This window comes from Labeo rohita, chromosome 20, assembly GCF_022985175.1.
Source record: "Labeo rohita strain BAU-BD-2019 chromosome 20, IGBB_LRoh.1.0, whole genome shotgun sequence".
NCBI lineage: Eukaryota > Metazoa > Chordata > Actinopteri > Cypriniformes > Cyprinidae > Labeo > Labeo rohita.
In genome coordinates, this window is record NC_066888.1 from 20308928 (window position 1) to 20326418 (window position 17491).

Sequence of the window (17491 nt, forward strand, 5' to 3'; positions counted from 1 at the left end):
CACTTTGACAATATACTACTGATAACAGTAAAGAGAAAAGAGCGATCTAGCCGCATGTCGTCGCATGGGATTAACCACTCACATGTGACTTGCTCACATCCCGAGATGCCATTCACACAGACTTTTGTTTTGACAAAGATGTGACGCGGGCAGTGGAATAGGAAAAACATGCAAGAAGGTGGGAGTGAATTTCTTTTAACTTAAACACCTCATCTTTAGAATGTCGTTACATGCATGAGACGCTGCAAGAGACACGAGTGCAACAGTCAAACGTGACCATTACATTTTACATGGAAAAAACAATGGAAAAGCAGCGCAATTGAATAAACCTGTAAAGAACTACTAATGTATGTCTGATATTTCATGTTTGCATTATGGTGACAGGCTGAAAGCTGCTGTTCATTGTTTTACAGAACATTTATAGTTAATAATAGTTTACTGGTGTTATACCTTTAGTCATTCTGAATTTGAATTACATTGACTTTTGAGAATTTTTTTGGAAGAATCCTCCTCATATGATTTCTAAACATATAATATGTATAAAACAAGTTTATACACTGTAGTTGTAGTTCATGCATCTTTTCTGCAAAAATAATTAACAAGTGATTTTTTAACTTGTAAAGCACACAACTTCATGTGTGGTGCACATTTAACTAGAGGGTTAATAAAGAAAATGTTACCCGAATCATGTGTAGTTACATTTTCAAGTTGACTAGGTAAAAATTGTAAGAAAAAAAAAAAAAAAAAAATCTAAATTTAAATCTAAATTTTTTTTTTTTTTTGCCATATCGCCCAGTTATTAAAATTCTATTCTAATTTGTCTGAATGGCACTTTAAACATTTCATGTCAGCAAGATTTTTTTTTCATGTTTTTAAAAGAAGTCTGTGCTCACTAAGGCTGCATTTATTTTATGAAAAATACAATAAAAACAATACTATTGTCAAATTATTACAATTTATTATTACAATTTTCTCAGCAGTCTTTAGTCACATAAACCTTCAGCATATTACAATGAGTCCTGATTTGGTGCTCAAGAAACATTTCTTACTATTACCAATGTTGAAAAAAATGTGCTGCTTGAAGTTTTTGTGTAAACGGTGATAGTTACTTTTTTTTTTTAATTTTAAGAACAGCATTTATTTGAAAGGGAAATCTTTTGCAACATTTTAAACTGTCTTTACTTTCACTTTTGATCAAATTAATGCATCCTTCCAGAATAAAACTACTAATTTTCTTAAAATCCTACTGACCCCAAACTTTCAAACAGTAAGGTAAATTAAATACAAAACACAAAAAACTAGTACTAATTGTGACCCTGCACCACAATAAGTCGCACAGGTATATTTGTAGCAATAGCCAACAATATATTGTATGGGTTAAAATGATCAATTTTTCTTTTATGCCAAAAAAAATCATTAGGATACATTTCATTCCGTAAATATATCCAAAGTTAATTTTTAATTAGTAATATGCATTGCTAAGAACTTAATTTGGACAACTTTAAAGGCGATTTATCAATATTTAGATTTTTTTGCACCCTCAGATTCAGTTTTTTTTAAAAATAGTTGTATCTCAGCCAAATATTGTCCTATCTTAAGCCATACATCAATAGAAAGCTTATTTAAAATATTCTCATAACAAAATTAAGGTAATGTCATATTAACAATAGTCTATTCCAGCTACCTTGTGAGCCATGTCTTTTGCTGTCATCCACTTTGATGAGCTTCTTGCGAACACGTCGAGTCGAGTTGACCAGCTTGTGAAGCCTCTTGAATTTCACAGAGTCCTCCTGCTCATCATCTGACTGCTCCACAGACTAGAGAGAAAAAGACTCAACCTCAGTATTATATCACCTCGTATGAACAAAAAATACTTCCTTTTTCACACAGACAAAGACAAAAACAGAAAATGATGGCTTTAACTGGTATGTACAGACTATGACATGTTTAGGATGGGCTCTTGATATTAATAAGGACATGACTAATGCAGTATGGAGTTATGTGTTATGAATGTTTGAGTCCAGGAAAAACACTTAAGTCTTGTTTTTGTACATAAGATGGGTATGAGTGAGCATTTGTGGTGGAAGAAATTCTTTTCTTAGTCCAAATGAATAATTCAGATAGGAACTATGCTGTTGAGATGATTTATGATGGGATCACTCTCTGAAACAAACATCTAACATAACCTGACCTCACGGTTCACACATCATTTGCGATACTAAAACCTCTGATACACAAAGACAAAGCCTCTTTAATTCCTTCTACCCAAACTTGCAAATTGCAATTTTGAAAAGAGCCATTCCACTCCAAAAACATTTTGTTAACTGCAAACGTACACCGCATTATAGGATGACATGCTATTTTTTAACTAACAGGATATAATCTGTGCTAACCACAGGCTGTTTTTAAACCATCAGGAGAGACTGAGCTGTTTTGACCAATATCAATGATTGGCAATTATGTCTGTGTACCCCATCACACCACACACTTAAGTGTTCCACTAAGACGCTGAGGTTGAATATGATCTGTTACTGGAAATCTAAAGTTCAACCACATGCACACACAAAATCTCAATGGTTCACCAGAAGCATTGAGTAATCATTCCTAACTATTCAAGTCCACAATGGCAATCATTCAAAATGAAAAGTCATTGTAATAATGCACAAGAAATATAGTCGCACACAATAACGCAGCAGAAACAGAGCAGAAACTTATTTACATAATAATCGAAAGCACCCATATGAAAAAAATAACGTCTGAACAATCTTATTAAGGACTTAAGAGCTTCCAAATCCCATCGCCAACAAGTTTACAAATCGCATTTCAAACAAGAGCAAGAAAGGAAAAAAATAGAGAGAAAGAAAACGCTAAAATGAGAATGCATTTAAAATGTGTCCAGCTGTGCTCCTACCACATTAGATGTTAGCGGCCCATGCAAAAATCCCAAAGCAGCACCATCTCGCTCCAAGACGGATACAAACTGTAAACAGTATTTTCAAGGAAACTCTGCAATATCTGCAGGCAGGGGAGTGACTTTTGTGAGCTTGTGTGTCCGGAAACATTGCAAGGTCTGCCATATGACCCCTGAACATCCTTAATGGTCTTCAGAGGAGAAAAGGAATGCGGGCCAGAGAGAAGAAAGGCTGGTCTGGTTGCAGTCCATTCATATTGAGATACAGTACATCCTCTGTGACAGTGGGTACTAGCACTGATTTCAGATCAGCTCTCTCCAGTGCAGCCGTGATGGGTCACTATATTGAATGCAGCTGACACTGATCTCATGGCAGGGGAACCCTGCGGACACACAGCAAGCTCTCAGTGTTCTGATTACTGTTAAACTGAGCTCAGATCAGTGGGATCCCCCGAGAGAGTTGTGCCCGTCGGTTTAACCGTTAGCAGACTAGGGCTGACCCATTTCCATTTATAAATAGGAGATCATCAACCCAGGGGCCAAGATTCCTACAGAGATCCATTTTCTCATTCAGACGCTGAGATTCAATTTGCACATGCTGATGTGTGGCAGAGACGGGCAGGAGGAAATGTGTGTGAGTGTGTGTGCGTTTCAGAAACACCCTCAGGGGTTCAGAGATACAGAGTCTTTGTATGAATAAGATTTGCTTACCTCATTTCCTCTCCTTTTGCTATAACGGGTAAAACAGTACAAATCTCACAAACAAATGGGTCAACAGGTCATACTGCACCCCAATAAAAGTATTACAAGAACTTATATTTAGCAGAATAAAAATAAAACCTTTTTAAGGACCGTTAAGATTTTTTCTGTTCAGAAGATCATGTTCCATCACAATTATTGTATTTAAATTAATTTAAAAAACTTTTATTTTAAAATGTAACTTATTCCGGTTATGCAAAACCGAATTTTCAGCATCATTAAGCCTTCAGTGTCACATGATCCTTCAGAAATCATTGTAATATGCTGATGTATTATCAGTTTTGAAAATAGTTGTGCTGCTTAATATTTTGTTGGAACGTGATACTTTTTTCAGGATTCTTTAAAAAATAAAAAGTTAAAAATAACAGCATTTATTTAAAATACAAATCTTTTGTAACAAAGTTTGTGGTCAGTAAATTGCTATTGTTGTTATGTGTTAAATAGGTAAAAAAGTGACAGCAAAGACTTGTTAGAAATGATTACCATTTTGAATAAATGCTGCTCTTAAATTTTTTATTCATTAAAGAATCCTGAAAAAAATATCACAGGTTCCAACAAAATGTTGAGCAGCACAACTGTTTCCAACATTGACAATAAAAGTAATAAAGCAGCATATCTGAATGATTTCTGAAGGATAATGTGATACTGAAGACTGGAGTAATGGCTGATGAAAATTCAGCTTTGCATCACAGGAATAAATTATATTTTAAAATGTATAAATAGAAAACCATTATTTCAAACTGCAATAATATTTCACAATATTAGTTTTTTTTTCTGTATTTTTATCAAGAAAATGCAGCCTTGATGAGCATAAGAGAATTCTTAAAAAAGTTAAAAAAAAAACAAAAAAAAAAAAACAATAAATCTTACTGGTCTCAAACATTTTAATTTAGTGATTATTTATATAGATTTGTTTTTTTATTTTTATTTTAATTTCTTAATGTACATTAAAACAGTGCCACAATGGTTTTGACTTCCTCTAATTTAATCCTTTTGGACATACAATGACACTGACCGCGCACACAAACAACAAAGATGCACAGAAAACACTGCAGCAGGGAAGGGCAGTGACTCCTCTCAGCGGACACAAGGCTTTGCTGGGTGGAGTGAGTCATTTTGTAGCTTTAAGCGCTGAGCGAAGCAGTGCTGTGGCTTGTTAACATCAAAAAGCATTGCAAAAACAGCTTAGCTGTTGACCATTAGAAAAGGAGGTACATGTTTGCTTCCAGTTTCCATGATAACTATGTGTGTATTTGTGTACAGGCAGCTTATTTCTCCAAAAGGGCAAACTAAATCCACTGTTACCAAATCTTTCAAGGCTTTATCCGAGAACCCCCGTTCATGCACTGCTTGGGACGGCACAGGCACATACACACAATCTACACAAAGCATGCTCTTGTAATGGCAACTAGAGCCAAAGTAGTGTGACATATCAAACTGATTTCAATGTTGTTTTCAAAGCAGAAGAAAAGGCCAGGAGGCAGAAATGGCTACATATCAGTCTTCGGTCACGACGCACATTATGACCTCATCACCAGGGGATGTTTAGTGTGCCAGCTCCTCATGCCAAGTAGAAATGACATCAACACTAGGGGTTTTACAGTGAGCTGCCAGTGCCAGATGCTCATTACAGCTGAGGCATTACAACAACTTAGTCTCCATTCAAACAAACATAACATATCAGCTCGTACTGATTTAGAATTTATGGTGCATTCAGTAAATTACTCATTTAAAAAGTTAAACCTGAACAAGACGATTAGCAATAAAAAAAAATACTACGTGCACATTTAATGTATGGTACCTACAAAGCTTTATGAGTCCTAAGGTTTCTAACAAATGAAAGTGTGTTCGTTGTGGTTACAGCAGGGAAGGGGATGAACTGGGTTGACGTAAGGACTACCACTGACTGAGTTTATAAACCACAATGTCACTAGTGTGGTCTGCAGAGATTTAACTCCATAGACGCACACACAAGACATCAGTCAGTACAGTGAGAGACATTACTAACACTTACTGCTGGGGGAAAATAAATTTTGATGTGACTGAATGAGGTTATGTTGTAACGCCCCTATATGCACTCAGGTCTACAGTCTGGGTGGTTTAGTATAGTACTTACATTGCAGACGGAGGAGAGGTTAACAGTGGGACTGGATCCATCAGTCCACTCTGCTGTTTCTGTACTGCTGCTCAACTGTCTGTTCCTCTCATATTCCTTTAACTATGGAGAACAAGAGGTCAAAGAGAGCCGCCCCCTCGCCCTTACACTCACACACCCTATCTGTTACAGAAACAGAGTCAGAGAACACCCCATACAACCATCTATACACAGACACAAACACACAAAGCTTTGACCAGTCGCCAGCAAAATACATTAAAAAGACAGAGACAGGGACACACAAAAACGTCATCTCCATTCAAACAGTTTTTTTTTAAGTATTAATTATTTGTATTTATATAAACTACCATTCAAAAGTTTGGGTTTCTGAATGTCAGAAAATTCTGGAAGGATCATGTGACACTGAAAACTAAAGTAGTGGCTGCTGAAAATTCAGCTTTGCCATCACAGGAATAAATTACAGTTTAAAATATATTTAAATAGATCTATCACAATATTACTGTTTTTACTTTATTTTTATTAAATAAATGCTTAGTGAGCGTCTTTCAAAAACTATTTTACTGACTATTAAAAAAAAAAAAAAAAAAAAAAAAAAAAAAAAAAAACACTACAGACCCCAAACTTTTGAACAGCTGTGTATTTATAGGCTTTCGTACATATTAATAACGAATTAGTTACTTGTATTTTTATAATCATTTTATTTATTCTATGTATATATATATATATATATATATATATATATATATATATATATATATATATATATATATATATATATATATATATATATGAATAATATAATCTATTAAATATGTGTTTTTCATTTAGGGAACTGGCACTGCATCCCTTATAGTGTCCGCAAGAGGACACAGCATCTCATTCCTTCTCGGGGAACCATGGTTACATGTGTAACCCGAGACGTTCCCCTTCTAGGTAACTTGCGCTGCGTCCTTTAGTGGACACTATGGGAGACAGCATCTCGTTCCCTTTTAGGGAACCATGGTTACATGTGTAACCCGAGACGTACCCCTTCTAGGGAACCAGGGAACTAGGGAATTTCCACTTTTTCCCACTGGAACAAAATGTCACCTGTTTTTCATACAGTAAAAATGCATAATGGCTGATCCTGAGTCCATTTTCATGCTACACTATGCACCATTAGACTTGCCTATCTAAAACTAATAAAAAAATCATGATGCATGACGCCTTTGGACACACAAAGAAACACCACAAAATGACAAAGAACATAGAACAAATAAAGCAACATTAATAAAGAAAAACAAAAAAACATTTGCATTCAAACATAAACACAAGAGGACAGACACGTTCATGCATGCTTACAGCATGTATGATGTCAACTATCCACAAAGGCATAGCATTGATTCAAACTTTAGATGGTCAATCTTGACTGCTCATTACAGAGATAAATCAACTCTACCAGCCCAAAGGAGGAAAAACTGAAGCAGGAGAGACTTTAAAGAATATAGAAACCCCATTGGTGAAAGGAATCAATGTCAGCCTTGTGGAGAGAAGGAAGCCACATTCTACAATCATCCATTAGGTTGATTATCGGATGATAATTAATCATTATCGTGTTCTCAAAACACATTGACAGATGAAAAAAAAAGAGACCTAGAATCACCCAAAACACCTAAACAGTGGAAAAGGACATAGGAAATCTATCCAACCAATCCCAGCTAACCCTACTTCAGAAATTAGGCACCAAAGACCCTCCTTCATCTCAACAAATCATGATTTGCACTAAGAAAACTACTGCAGCTCTCAGACGCAGGGTCAGTATGCATGTATTTATATGTATGTGAGTGCATGTATGTGCATGTGGAGGAAGCAGGGGGCATCAGTCCGGGTAAGTAAGGTTAGTACACATGAATGTAAGTCTAGAAAGCTCATGTGTGTTATTGCTCCGGGATAATGGGATGTTTACCCGTGCCAGCGCCTCCTCCACTGTGATCATCTTCTCTTTCACCATCATCATCAGCTGGATCCGTTCTTCATCACTCATGGTGATCTCACTGGCCACATAGCCAATGTCCTCTCCTGAAGGGTCAAGGGTCAAAGGTCAAAGGAGAGCAATAAGAACAAGGGAAAGCACCTTTAGGCTAAGTTAGTCCATTCAGTGATCATCATATGTGACCCTGGACCACAAAACCAGTCGTAAGTAGCACAGGTATATTTGTAGCAATACCCAACAATACATTGTATGGGTCAAAATGATTGATTTTACTTTTATGCTAAAAGTCATTAGGATATTAAGTAAACATCATGTTCCATGAAGATATTTTGTACATTTCCTACCTCATTTGGCCAATTTTGAAGGTAATTTTCTCAATATTTTGATTTATTTTGCACCCTCAGATTCCAGATTTTCAAATAGTTGTATCTCAGCCAAATATAGCCCCATCATAACAAACCATACATTAATGGAAACCTTATTAATTCACCTTGTATAAATCAGTTTCAAAGAACTGATACTTATGACTGGTTTTGTGGTCCAAGGCATATTTTGGTGGTGCAAAAAAATTCATTTTTGTAGGCAAAATAAAAAAAGGTCCAGTTTTACTCATTCTAGAGTAAAAAAACAGTATCAAAAATGATTTAAAAAAATGATTTATTTAAGTGAAAGATGGAACTACAGCCGCAATGTTATTTGTCATTAATTCTTCCATTCATTTTCTGAGTGGGCCATCTCTTCTCTCATGTAGTGTCTCTGAGCAATAAAAACAAGTGAGCGAAGAGTTATGAAGGGAGGAAACATGAGAAAACGGGGTGAGTTTGTTTTTATTACCTTTTGACGTTTGCCTTGTGACCCCTTTCTGTGATTTTCGAAAGTTCTGCCAGAAGGATTTGTTTTTCTTCTTGTTGTCCCATTTTCCTGTATGTGAAGAGAGGAGAAAGCCATCAGGGCCATCAAACTCATTAAGTTTTGTATAAACATACACTCCAAAATGTCTAAATTTAATTCTTTACAAAAAGAACTGACTCTACATCTCTTATCTAACATCCACACGTCTGCCCATCTACAAAGCAGTTTTTTTTTTTTTTTAGAGTTTACATTCCAGTCCGGTTTAATACCAAATAATTCCAATGAAACTTCCTCAAAACCACCAAAAGATTATCATAATAACAGCTGAATAGCTCATAATGAAACACAAACCTGATCCATCTTCAGAGCTGGATTTGTGCAGGGGAATTCTGATTAAAAAAAAAAAAAAAAGAACTGAATTAGGACATGTTTAATAAAACACTTTAACACCTCAGCACTGAATATTACATTTCTCACATACGGTCTTATCTCCTACTGACAGGTAGTATGCGTGTATATATATATATATGAGTGGCGACTGGATTTGTTTTAACCAAATGTATAGAGATTTCTATGATTTGAGGCAGTAGAGGGCAGTGTGGTGCTGTTCACAGAGCATATGTCAGGCTCCTGAGGCTCACAGGGCACAGATGAGATGCTCTGGAGATGCAGCGAAACGAGACGAGGAAGACAGAAAGTAAGAGAGGGAGAAAAAGGGAACAAGAGCCACCACAGGACAGACACTGGCTGTTTATATTTCCACTTCGCTCCTCTGAGGCACAGTGCCCTTGGAAAATACCAAAAAAACAAAAATCTGACACACACACACACCAGCACTCATTTATGGAGTCTGAGGATAAACATACAGTATTAAGATTCCACGGATGATATATTGAGACTGACAAAACAAATTTGGCCTAATTACATCCTATTCTAATACAGACACATGACCTTTGAAAAGCTGTTTCTCTAAAATTCTTATACTAATATATTTTTAATGAACGTACACTGACAATCTGGAGTCTGTGTTTTTGTCTCTTATATGCGAAAAGCTGCATTGATTTGATAAAAAAAAAAAAAAAAAAAAAAAAACAATACAAACAGTACTATTGTGAATAATGTGCTTTAAATGATTAGTTCACTTCCAGAATAGAAATTTCCTGATAATTTACTCACCACCATGTCATCCAAGATGTTTATGTCTTCTTTCATCATTGGAAAAGAAATTAAGGTTTCTTTTTTTTTCCATATAGTAGACTATAATGGGGATCAATGGGTTGAAGGTCCTTTAAAGGGCTCTACATGATCCCAGCCGAGGGATAAGGGTCTTATCTAGCGAAACGAATGGTCATTTTCTTAAAAACAAAACAAAACAAAACAAAAAGAAAAAACATACTTCACGCATCTTCATGCATTTAATAATAACGTTGTCTGTGTACATCGGCTCAAAAAGGTAAGGCAGGGTAAAAAACTCCATCTTATTTTCTCCAACTTTTTTTGGTAAAGGTCAAAAAGGTTGACTTTTTGCACATTCCCTTTGTAAACACTGGGTCGGCACTTCCTCCTACGTCAAGCTTGCGTGATCACGTAACGCATGAGGTTGAACTAGTGCAAGATGAGCCTTTCTGGTTAAAAAAGTATAGAAATTAAAACTGTTTTTAGAAAATAGACGATCGTTTTGCTAGATAACACCCTTCTTCCTCAACTGGGATTGTGTACAGCCCTTTAAAGCTGCACTGCGATTTGGACCTTCACCCTGTTGGCTTCCACAGAAAAATCTTGGAATGTTTTCTTCAAAAACCTTAATTTATTTTCCAATGAAGAAAGAAAGATGAACATCTTGGATGACATGGGGGTGAATAAATTCTCATGAGTTTTTAATTATGGAAGTGAACTAATTCTTCAATATATGTCAAAATGCAAAATTGCTCTGGTCTTCACATCACATTATCTGTCAGAAATCATTCAATATTGTTATTAATGTTGAGAACATTAATGTTGCTTAATATTAAAATAACATTAAAATAAAACTATTTTTAGCCTTTTTTCATACAGAAGAAGTGGACACAGCATCCTGATTCGGGAAAATATCCAGGTGTTTACATTCCCATTAGTCATGTGACATGGATCATGTTGACTTTGTCATACGGTTGGTTGTAAAATGCTGTGCGAAACTGGGCCATGTGTTAACTGCCAGTAAGAGGAAACATCTGAACTGTGCCGACTGTCAACAAAACCCAAAATACAGAGGGAGAAGAAAACATTCTGTCTCAAACGTGTTTGTTTTGCAGATGAAGACATGAATGCAAGCATGCAAATGTATGTGTTGTGGTTTTCTCATCTGGGTGGTTGATTTTCGCTCATCCTTGGGTTGAGAAAACAATCTCAATCTAGTCTGCACTAAAGTAAACACTGACACAGGCATGTAAGCATACACTAACACACGCTTTCCTGCACCTATGTGCTCCAGGTCTGGTTTTCTCCACAGGAAGACAGTGTTTTTACCAGTCACTTGTGCTTAAATCATTACGGTTGCGTGCGTGTATGCTTTTCATCTGCTGTCCATGTGTCCCAAATACATCTATGACATTCTCACTGCTATAGCTATCAGTATCTACACACACTCAAGAGGACATTGTGCGTGTGTTTAGCATCAGGTCAGATGTTACATGTCATTACGAGGACTGTGAAAATGCGCTTGTGTTAATAACACAGATTCCTGAATATTTCATGACATCCAATGCGCTCTGACCAAATAAAGACGTCAACGCTGCTCTGTGCGTTTGAGACACATGACGGAGGCCTCCTTGAATTATCATATCATTATGCTGCCATGGCGACACAAACTTTCTCTGTTTAACCTCTCATTCACCCCACACAGAATCCAAAGGGAGTCTCCTGCTTGTATGCTAACTGCATCCAATGCTAAAAAGGCCCCATTGAAGAGCAGCTCAGTAAATTAGGCTCCATTCAGGATTTCTGCTATTGACAGAGCCGTATGTGTGTGAGCACAGTGTGACCAGCATACAATAAAAGCGTGTTACAATCCGTCAGTTTCTTTCTTTTCTCTCGCAGGGTGTCTTGTGTCTTTACTGGTGTGTGTCTAGCAGAATATAAACCCTGCTAGATGCATTCCTTCACTGCGAGTAACTGTCATGTCCACTATCTCTAAAACGGAGGAATCCCTGGCTTGCTGAGATTGTTATTCAGAGAATGTGATGGAAGAACACTTCACTCTGAAATATTTACTTTCTCCACACGCTTCAGCTGTGTCCTTCAATATAATACGAGGCATGTTTGGGATGGACAAGAAGACGCAACAGAAATTGTCTGGGTTGAAAAATGTCTTTTAAGCATAGTAACAGACAGTAACTACGTCTATGAGGATTTTGTCAATTTGAAACAATTTTCAGCCACTCAGAGGTGCAATTAAATACTCTGATTCAACCCATGTTAGTGTTTTGACTCCCTCTCCAACTACATAAACCTCCATTTGACCAATTTTAATAACTTGACAGAGACTAGCCTTCATATCAAAAACTGACTACCAAGAATAGGGCTGATTAAATAAATATATGCTGCAGTTTCAGTTTTTTCTCTATTCGCAATAGTACTTTTTCCACAATTTGTGCAGTCCTATAAAAGAAAATCCCATTAAGTGTGCTTGTTTACACTGTAGGCACACCTATCGACCAAATTTGCTTCCAAAATTCAGTTTTGGGAGTTCTGAGTCTTGAACATTTCAAGTAGTCATTTTATGGAATATGGTTATAAATCTTCACAGCCCAAACAAAATGGTATGAACAAAGCCATATTTACTTTCCAAAGTGTGAGATCAGTCATATTACTATGCCAACATGTTTTCACTATTGCATTAAGAGGAACACCATGTTGTTCTCATCAATGACGTATCACTACAGTGATGTATGTTCACTGTTCTTTTAGAGCTGGGAGTGGGCTAACTTCCTCTTTCCTCTAGTCAAACTGCTGATGAAGAAGAACGCTGCCATCCAAGGGTGCACCTGGTATCCTACGATTGGTTGGTTTGCTTCCTTACACCTGGCTTTGGAGTTCAGAACACATATACGATTGAGCACAAAACACATATACAAAGATCGCAAAAGGAAGCATCCAGGAAATGACCTTCACTAGAGGTCATGGTAAATGGAGCTTGAGGGATTTCCTTAAAGCCATGCACACTCACACACGTACATTTTCTCTGTACCCGGTTACATTTCATACCACCTGACTATATTGAGGAAAGAGTAAAACGCAGGTTAAAAGCTACTTAAAGCTGATTTGGTATTTCTTATTATTAATCTTGAAAACAATTTTACACTACCAGTCAAAAGTTTTTAGACAGCAAGATTTTCACTCTTCTGCTCACCAAGCCTGTATTTATTTGATCCAAAGTACAGCAAAAACAGTAACATTTTGAAGTGTTTTCATTATTTAAAATAATAGCATCATTACTCCAGGCTTCAGTGTCACAAGATCCTTCAGAAATCATTCTAATATGCTGATTTGCTGTTCAAGAAACATTTATTATTATTATTATTATTATTATTATTATCAATATTTAAAACAGTTGAAAAATAATTTGATGAATAGAAAGATCCAAAGATCCGTATAAAAATGAATACTTTTATTTAGCAATTTAATTTCTTTTTATTTAGCTTTAAATCGATCAAAGTGATGATAAAGACATTTATAATGTTACAAAAGATTTTTATTTCAGATAAATACTGTTCTTCTGAACTTTCTATTTACTTGAAAAATTGAAAAAAAATTTTTTTTTGAGCAGCAAATCAGAATATTAGAATGATTTCTGAAAGATCATGTGGCTGGAGTAATGATGCTAAAAATCAGCTTTGATATCACGGGAATAAATTACATTTTAAATATATTCAAATATAAAAGAGCAAAAATATTTCAACATTTTCCAGTTTTTGCTGTACTTCAAACAGTCCTTTTGACTAGGTGTATATAAAACTGTTATTATATTATAGCTTAATAATTTTGTGGAAACAGTGAGTCTTTTTTATGGATTCTTTGATTAATAGAAAGTAAAAAAAAAAAAACATTATTTGAAATAGAAACCTTTTAGTGTGTATTTGGAGAAAGACTAAACACACACAAACACACACAAATGTGTATAATGACATGGGTACTACAACGTAAACATGGTTTATGAGGACACTTCCTGTGTCCCCGTAAAACAAAAAGCTTAAAAAACATACTAAACAGTGTTTTATGAAATTCAAAAAGTGTGCACAGTCTCCTGTGAGGGCTAGGTTTAGGTGTAGGGTAGGTGTAGGGCGATAGAAAATACGGTTTGTACAGTATAAAAACCATTACGCCTATGGAGAGTCCCCGTAAACCACAAATGCAAGAATGTGTGTGTCCTCATAAACCATATATACCAGAACACACACACACACACACACACACACAAACACACGTCTCTCACTGTCAACGGGTTCTCTGCTGTTCAGGATGAACAGCCTTTTTGGAGGCCAAGGCTTCTTCTAATCATACAGACAGGAAGTCGGGGTAGTCTGGCAAAGAGTTTTGTCCGGTATGGCACTGTGCTGATAATGTCACAGACAGTTCTGAAGAGTAGGATATGAAATAGAGCTGCATAAAAATCATACTGCGTTTATGACAAATATTATGATTACGACTTCAACTGTGATATGACAAACATCTAACATACTGCTTCTGCTTCAAGGTGGAAAGAATAAAAGCTGTTCTCACAGAATACCTAATCTCACTAATGAAATGGAAGTGGCAAAAGATCTTGGTTCTATCTATCAGTTCTTCGTTGGATTTTGAGATGTAGGCGATGAACTTAAAAGTGATGGCAGTTAAACTTAAGCTTGCAGGAGTGGATTTAAAGAAAAAAGACAGGATAAATTTCATTTCATGCTGACTTTAAAGGGACAGTTTATCATTCATTCACCTTCATGCCATTTCTTTTGTGAAACATAAGAAACATAAAACATTTTGAAAAAAAAAAAAGCTTTTCTTCTTTGGTCCATACAATGGAAGTCAATGGGCTATGATGTTGTTTGTGTGCACGTGTTTGCTGCAGGCTAGGAACAACATAAAAGGTGAGAAAATTATGATAATTTTCATTTTTGGTTGAACTACCTTTAAGTTACACTACCATTCAAAAGTTTCTGACTGGCAAGATTTTTTATGTTCTTTTAAAGAAGTCTCTTCTGCTCACAAAGCCTGCATTTATTTGATCCAAAGTACAGCAAAAACAATACAATTTTGAACATTTTTATTATTTAAAATGACCGTTTTCTATTTGGAACTATTTTAAGATGTAATTTATTCCAGTGATCAAAGCTAAAGTTTCAGGACCATTACTCCAGTCTTCAATGTCACATGATTTTTCAAAAATCATTCTAATATCCTGATTTTTACAGTTTTTGCTGTACTTTGGATCAAATAAATGCAGGCTTGGTGAGCAGAAGAGACTTCTGAGACGAAAAAAACATTAAAAATACTCTTCAAAAACTTTTGACTGGAAGTGTATATCAGATCATTCAAACAAACTGGTTAAAAAGTTACATCAAATATATAAATATTGAGTGACAAAAAAAAAAAAAACAGAGTGACTTTGGTCAATCCAAACTAGTTTCATAGCTATCACAAACCAGCATACCAGTCAAACCCAGCCACGTGCAAACGACCGCAGAGACATATAAATGATGAAAGATGTGTCAGCTCCATATGTTTTATATTTATCTAAGCATACTACTTCTCTCCAGAGAGTGTGAATGACAGCAGTAGAATTTAATCTTTTCCATGGCACGTGGACTGCTCATTCCCACAGGAACAAACCATCAACACGGACAAGATGCATGGAGACACAATGCTGTTTGAGCACTGACATCACATATTTAAAATCCTCATCTTCACAAAAGCTCTAGCAATCTGAAATTCACAACATGACTAATACATTTTAAATTAAGCAAACTTTCCTTTGCCAACTGTGTGGGCACAGAGGATGTCATGTGTATCATGTTGACGCTTATTTAAGCAATACTGCTAAATAAAGTTCATTTAGGCATCTTGACTAACACCCTTGTGTACTATAAACTCACTGGGTCTCACTTAAGTCTGAATTTCTTTCTTCCTCTCTCTAATCAGCGAGTTTCATCTTAAACATCTAAGAACAATGGACGGAAGGAAGGAAGCCTGGAAGCACCAAGATGTGAAGAAGTAAAACGGAGGAATTCACACGCATTCACACACACACACACACACACAAAATTACACTCAGGGGTAGATGGGGGACGGAGAGCAGACCTGATGTGTGTGATCATATATCTGAAAGGTCAGCAGTCGCATTTAAAGGAGACAGTCTGAAAACTGTCCTTTAGGTTTGCGTAGATCATTAAACTGATTGTTTAGATATTTAAAACTACCCTGGGTCTGATTCAATAGTATTGTTTAGCTTTGCAAAAGCGTTCCCATGTCTTTTGAGACACATCCAGCTATTACACATTACTGAGTGCAGATTTGAGTGAGATTTTCTTACTTCCTCTCAGTCTCTGGAGTGGACACCTCACTGCTGATGCCAAACGATTCCTGTGTACACAGACAACACTGTGGTTAATTAGTGCAATTACACACACACACACACACTGATTTTAATCACTGATTATACACAAATCTGTGTAATCTGAGCATGCTGATTTATCACTGAAGCACTGTGAATTAAACTGTGTTATGTTGTAACAGTGAGTTATGGTGATGACTGCAGGTGTGCTAATGTCTGAAAACAGATATGCACTGCATTGTGGCTCAACTGACCTGGATGTCTGAGCGTAGCTGTGAAGAGGTAAAGCTGGTGTCTGCTTTTTCCTGAAAAACACAAAAAAGGGAGGGTTAGGAACAAGGACACACAAACACACACTGCCACTAATAAAGGGCCCCACACCCATATTCCAAGAGGTTGTCTTGTGATTAAGAAAGCCACACCCTCTACCCCCTGCACACAAATCACCTGAGGTGCACTGAACTCGCCAGTCCTGTGCAGTTGCACAAAACAGCAAAAAAAAATTAACACGTGGAATGAGCTAAACCTACTGGAAATGAAGCACACATAAACCCTGGTACAAGCCAACAATGTCAATCAGCACCTTGCCATATAAGCAACATAGTTGAAATATAATACCAAAATAATCTGAAGACTGGAAAACACTGATATGCATCTTCATCTGGTTCACTGAAATCTTTTTTTTTTCTCCTTTATACATGAACAAACATTTAATTCTGATTCATTTATTTCAGTTCAACATGCCAAAATAGACAACAAAAATGAAACAGTTCTTGAAATATTTAATCAGACATACATTGTGTCTTGGATGGAAAAAAAAAAATGTTGTCAACCGAGTTCAAATTCAAATATTTTTAGAGGGGTAATAAGCCTGTAAATCAAGAAGAACTTGTACTTCACAGGTAACCTCATTGTTCAGGAATCTTGCCACCCCAAGTTGTCTGTTTGCTTTTTTTTTTCTTTTTTTTTTTTTTTTAAACTGGCCATGGTCTTGAAGTGACAGGTCTGGCAGGTGTCCTGTCCTAGTCGAGCTGAGATTGCGCTGGTTGTTTTATTATTATTTTTTTTTTTGGCAACCCTGAACGATTGTTTGTCTTATCAGCAAAACTGAAACCCTCAGTGGAGGCTGATGGGAACATCTATTTTGTTACCAGTAAACACTATATCACTGCTTGCTCATTCTCACTGCTCACTTCTCAAAACCAAGACTTCTGCTTGCACCCTGACCTTCACACATCTGCGTTTGTGTTAAAGTGCGCATCAGCAGTTTAAGGGCTTCTGTAAAACGCACTGTGTTGTGTGATT

The 17491-nt window shown here is 36.3% G+C and overlaps 1 protein-coding gene across 7 annotated transcripts in view; it reads right to left on the bottom strand.

Annotated features, from left to right (window-relative positions):
• sash1a (SAM and SH3 domain containing 1a) overlaps positions 1–17491 on the bottom strand; it is a 242880-nt gene that overhangs the window by 17819 nt on the left and 207570 nt on the right. For 6 of the 7 annotated variants that reach the window (XM_051138021.1, XM_051138020.1, XM_051138026.1 and 3 more), the window contains exons 3-9: positions 16441–16491; positions 16166–16215; positions 8962–8999; positions 8593–8679; positions 7732–7844; positions 5787–5888; positions 1685–1817 (exon numbers count right to left, since the gene is read on the bottom strand). In XM_051138021.1, the coding sequence (XP_050993978.1) occupies positions 1685–1817; positions 5787–5888; positions 7732–7844; positions 8593–8679; positions 8962–8999; positions 16166–16215; positions 16441–16491 (574 nt within the window). The remainder of the gene's footprint in view (positions 1–1684; positions 1818–5786; positions 5889–7731; positions 7845–8592; positions 8680–8961; positions 9000–16165; positions 16216–16440; positions 16492–17491) is intronic. The other variant, XM_051138022.1, reaches the window with a different exon arrangement.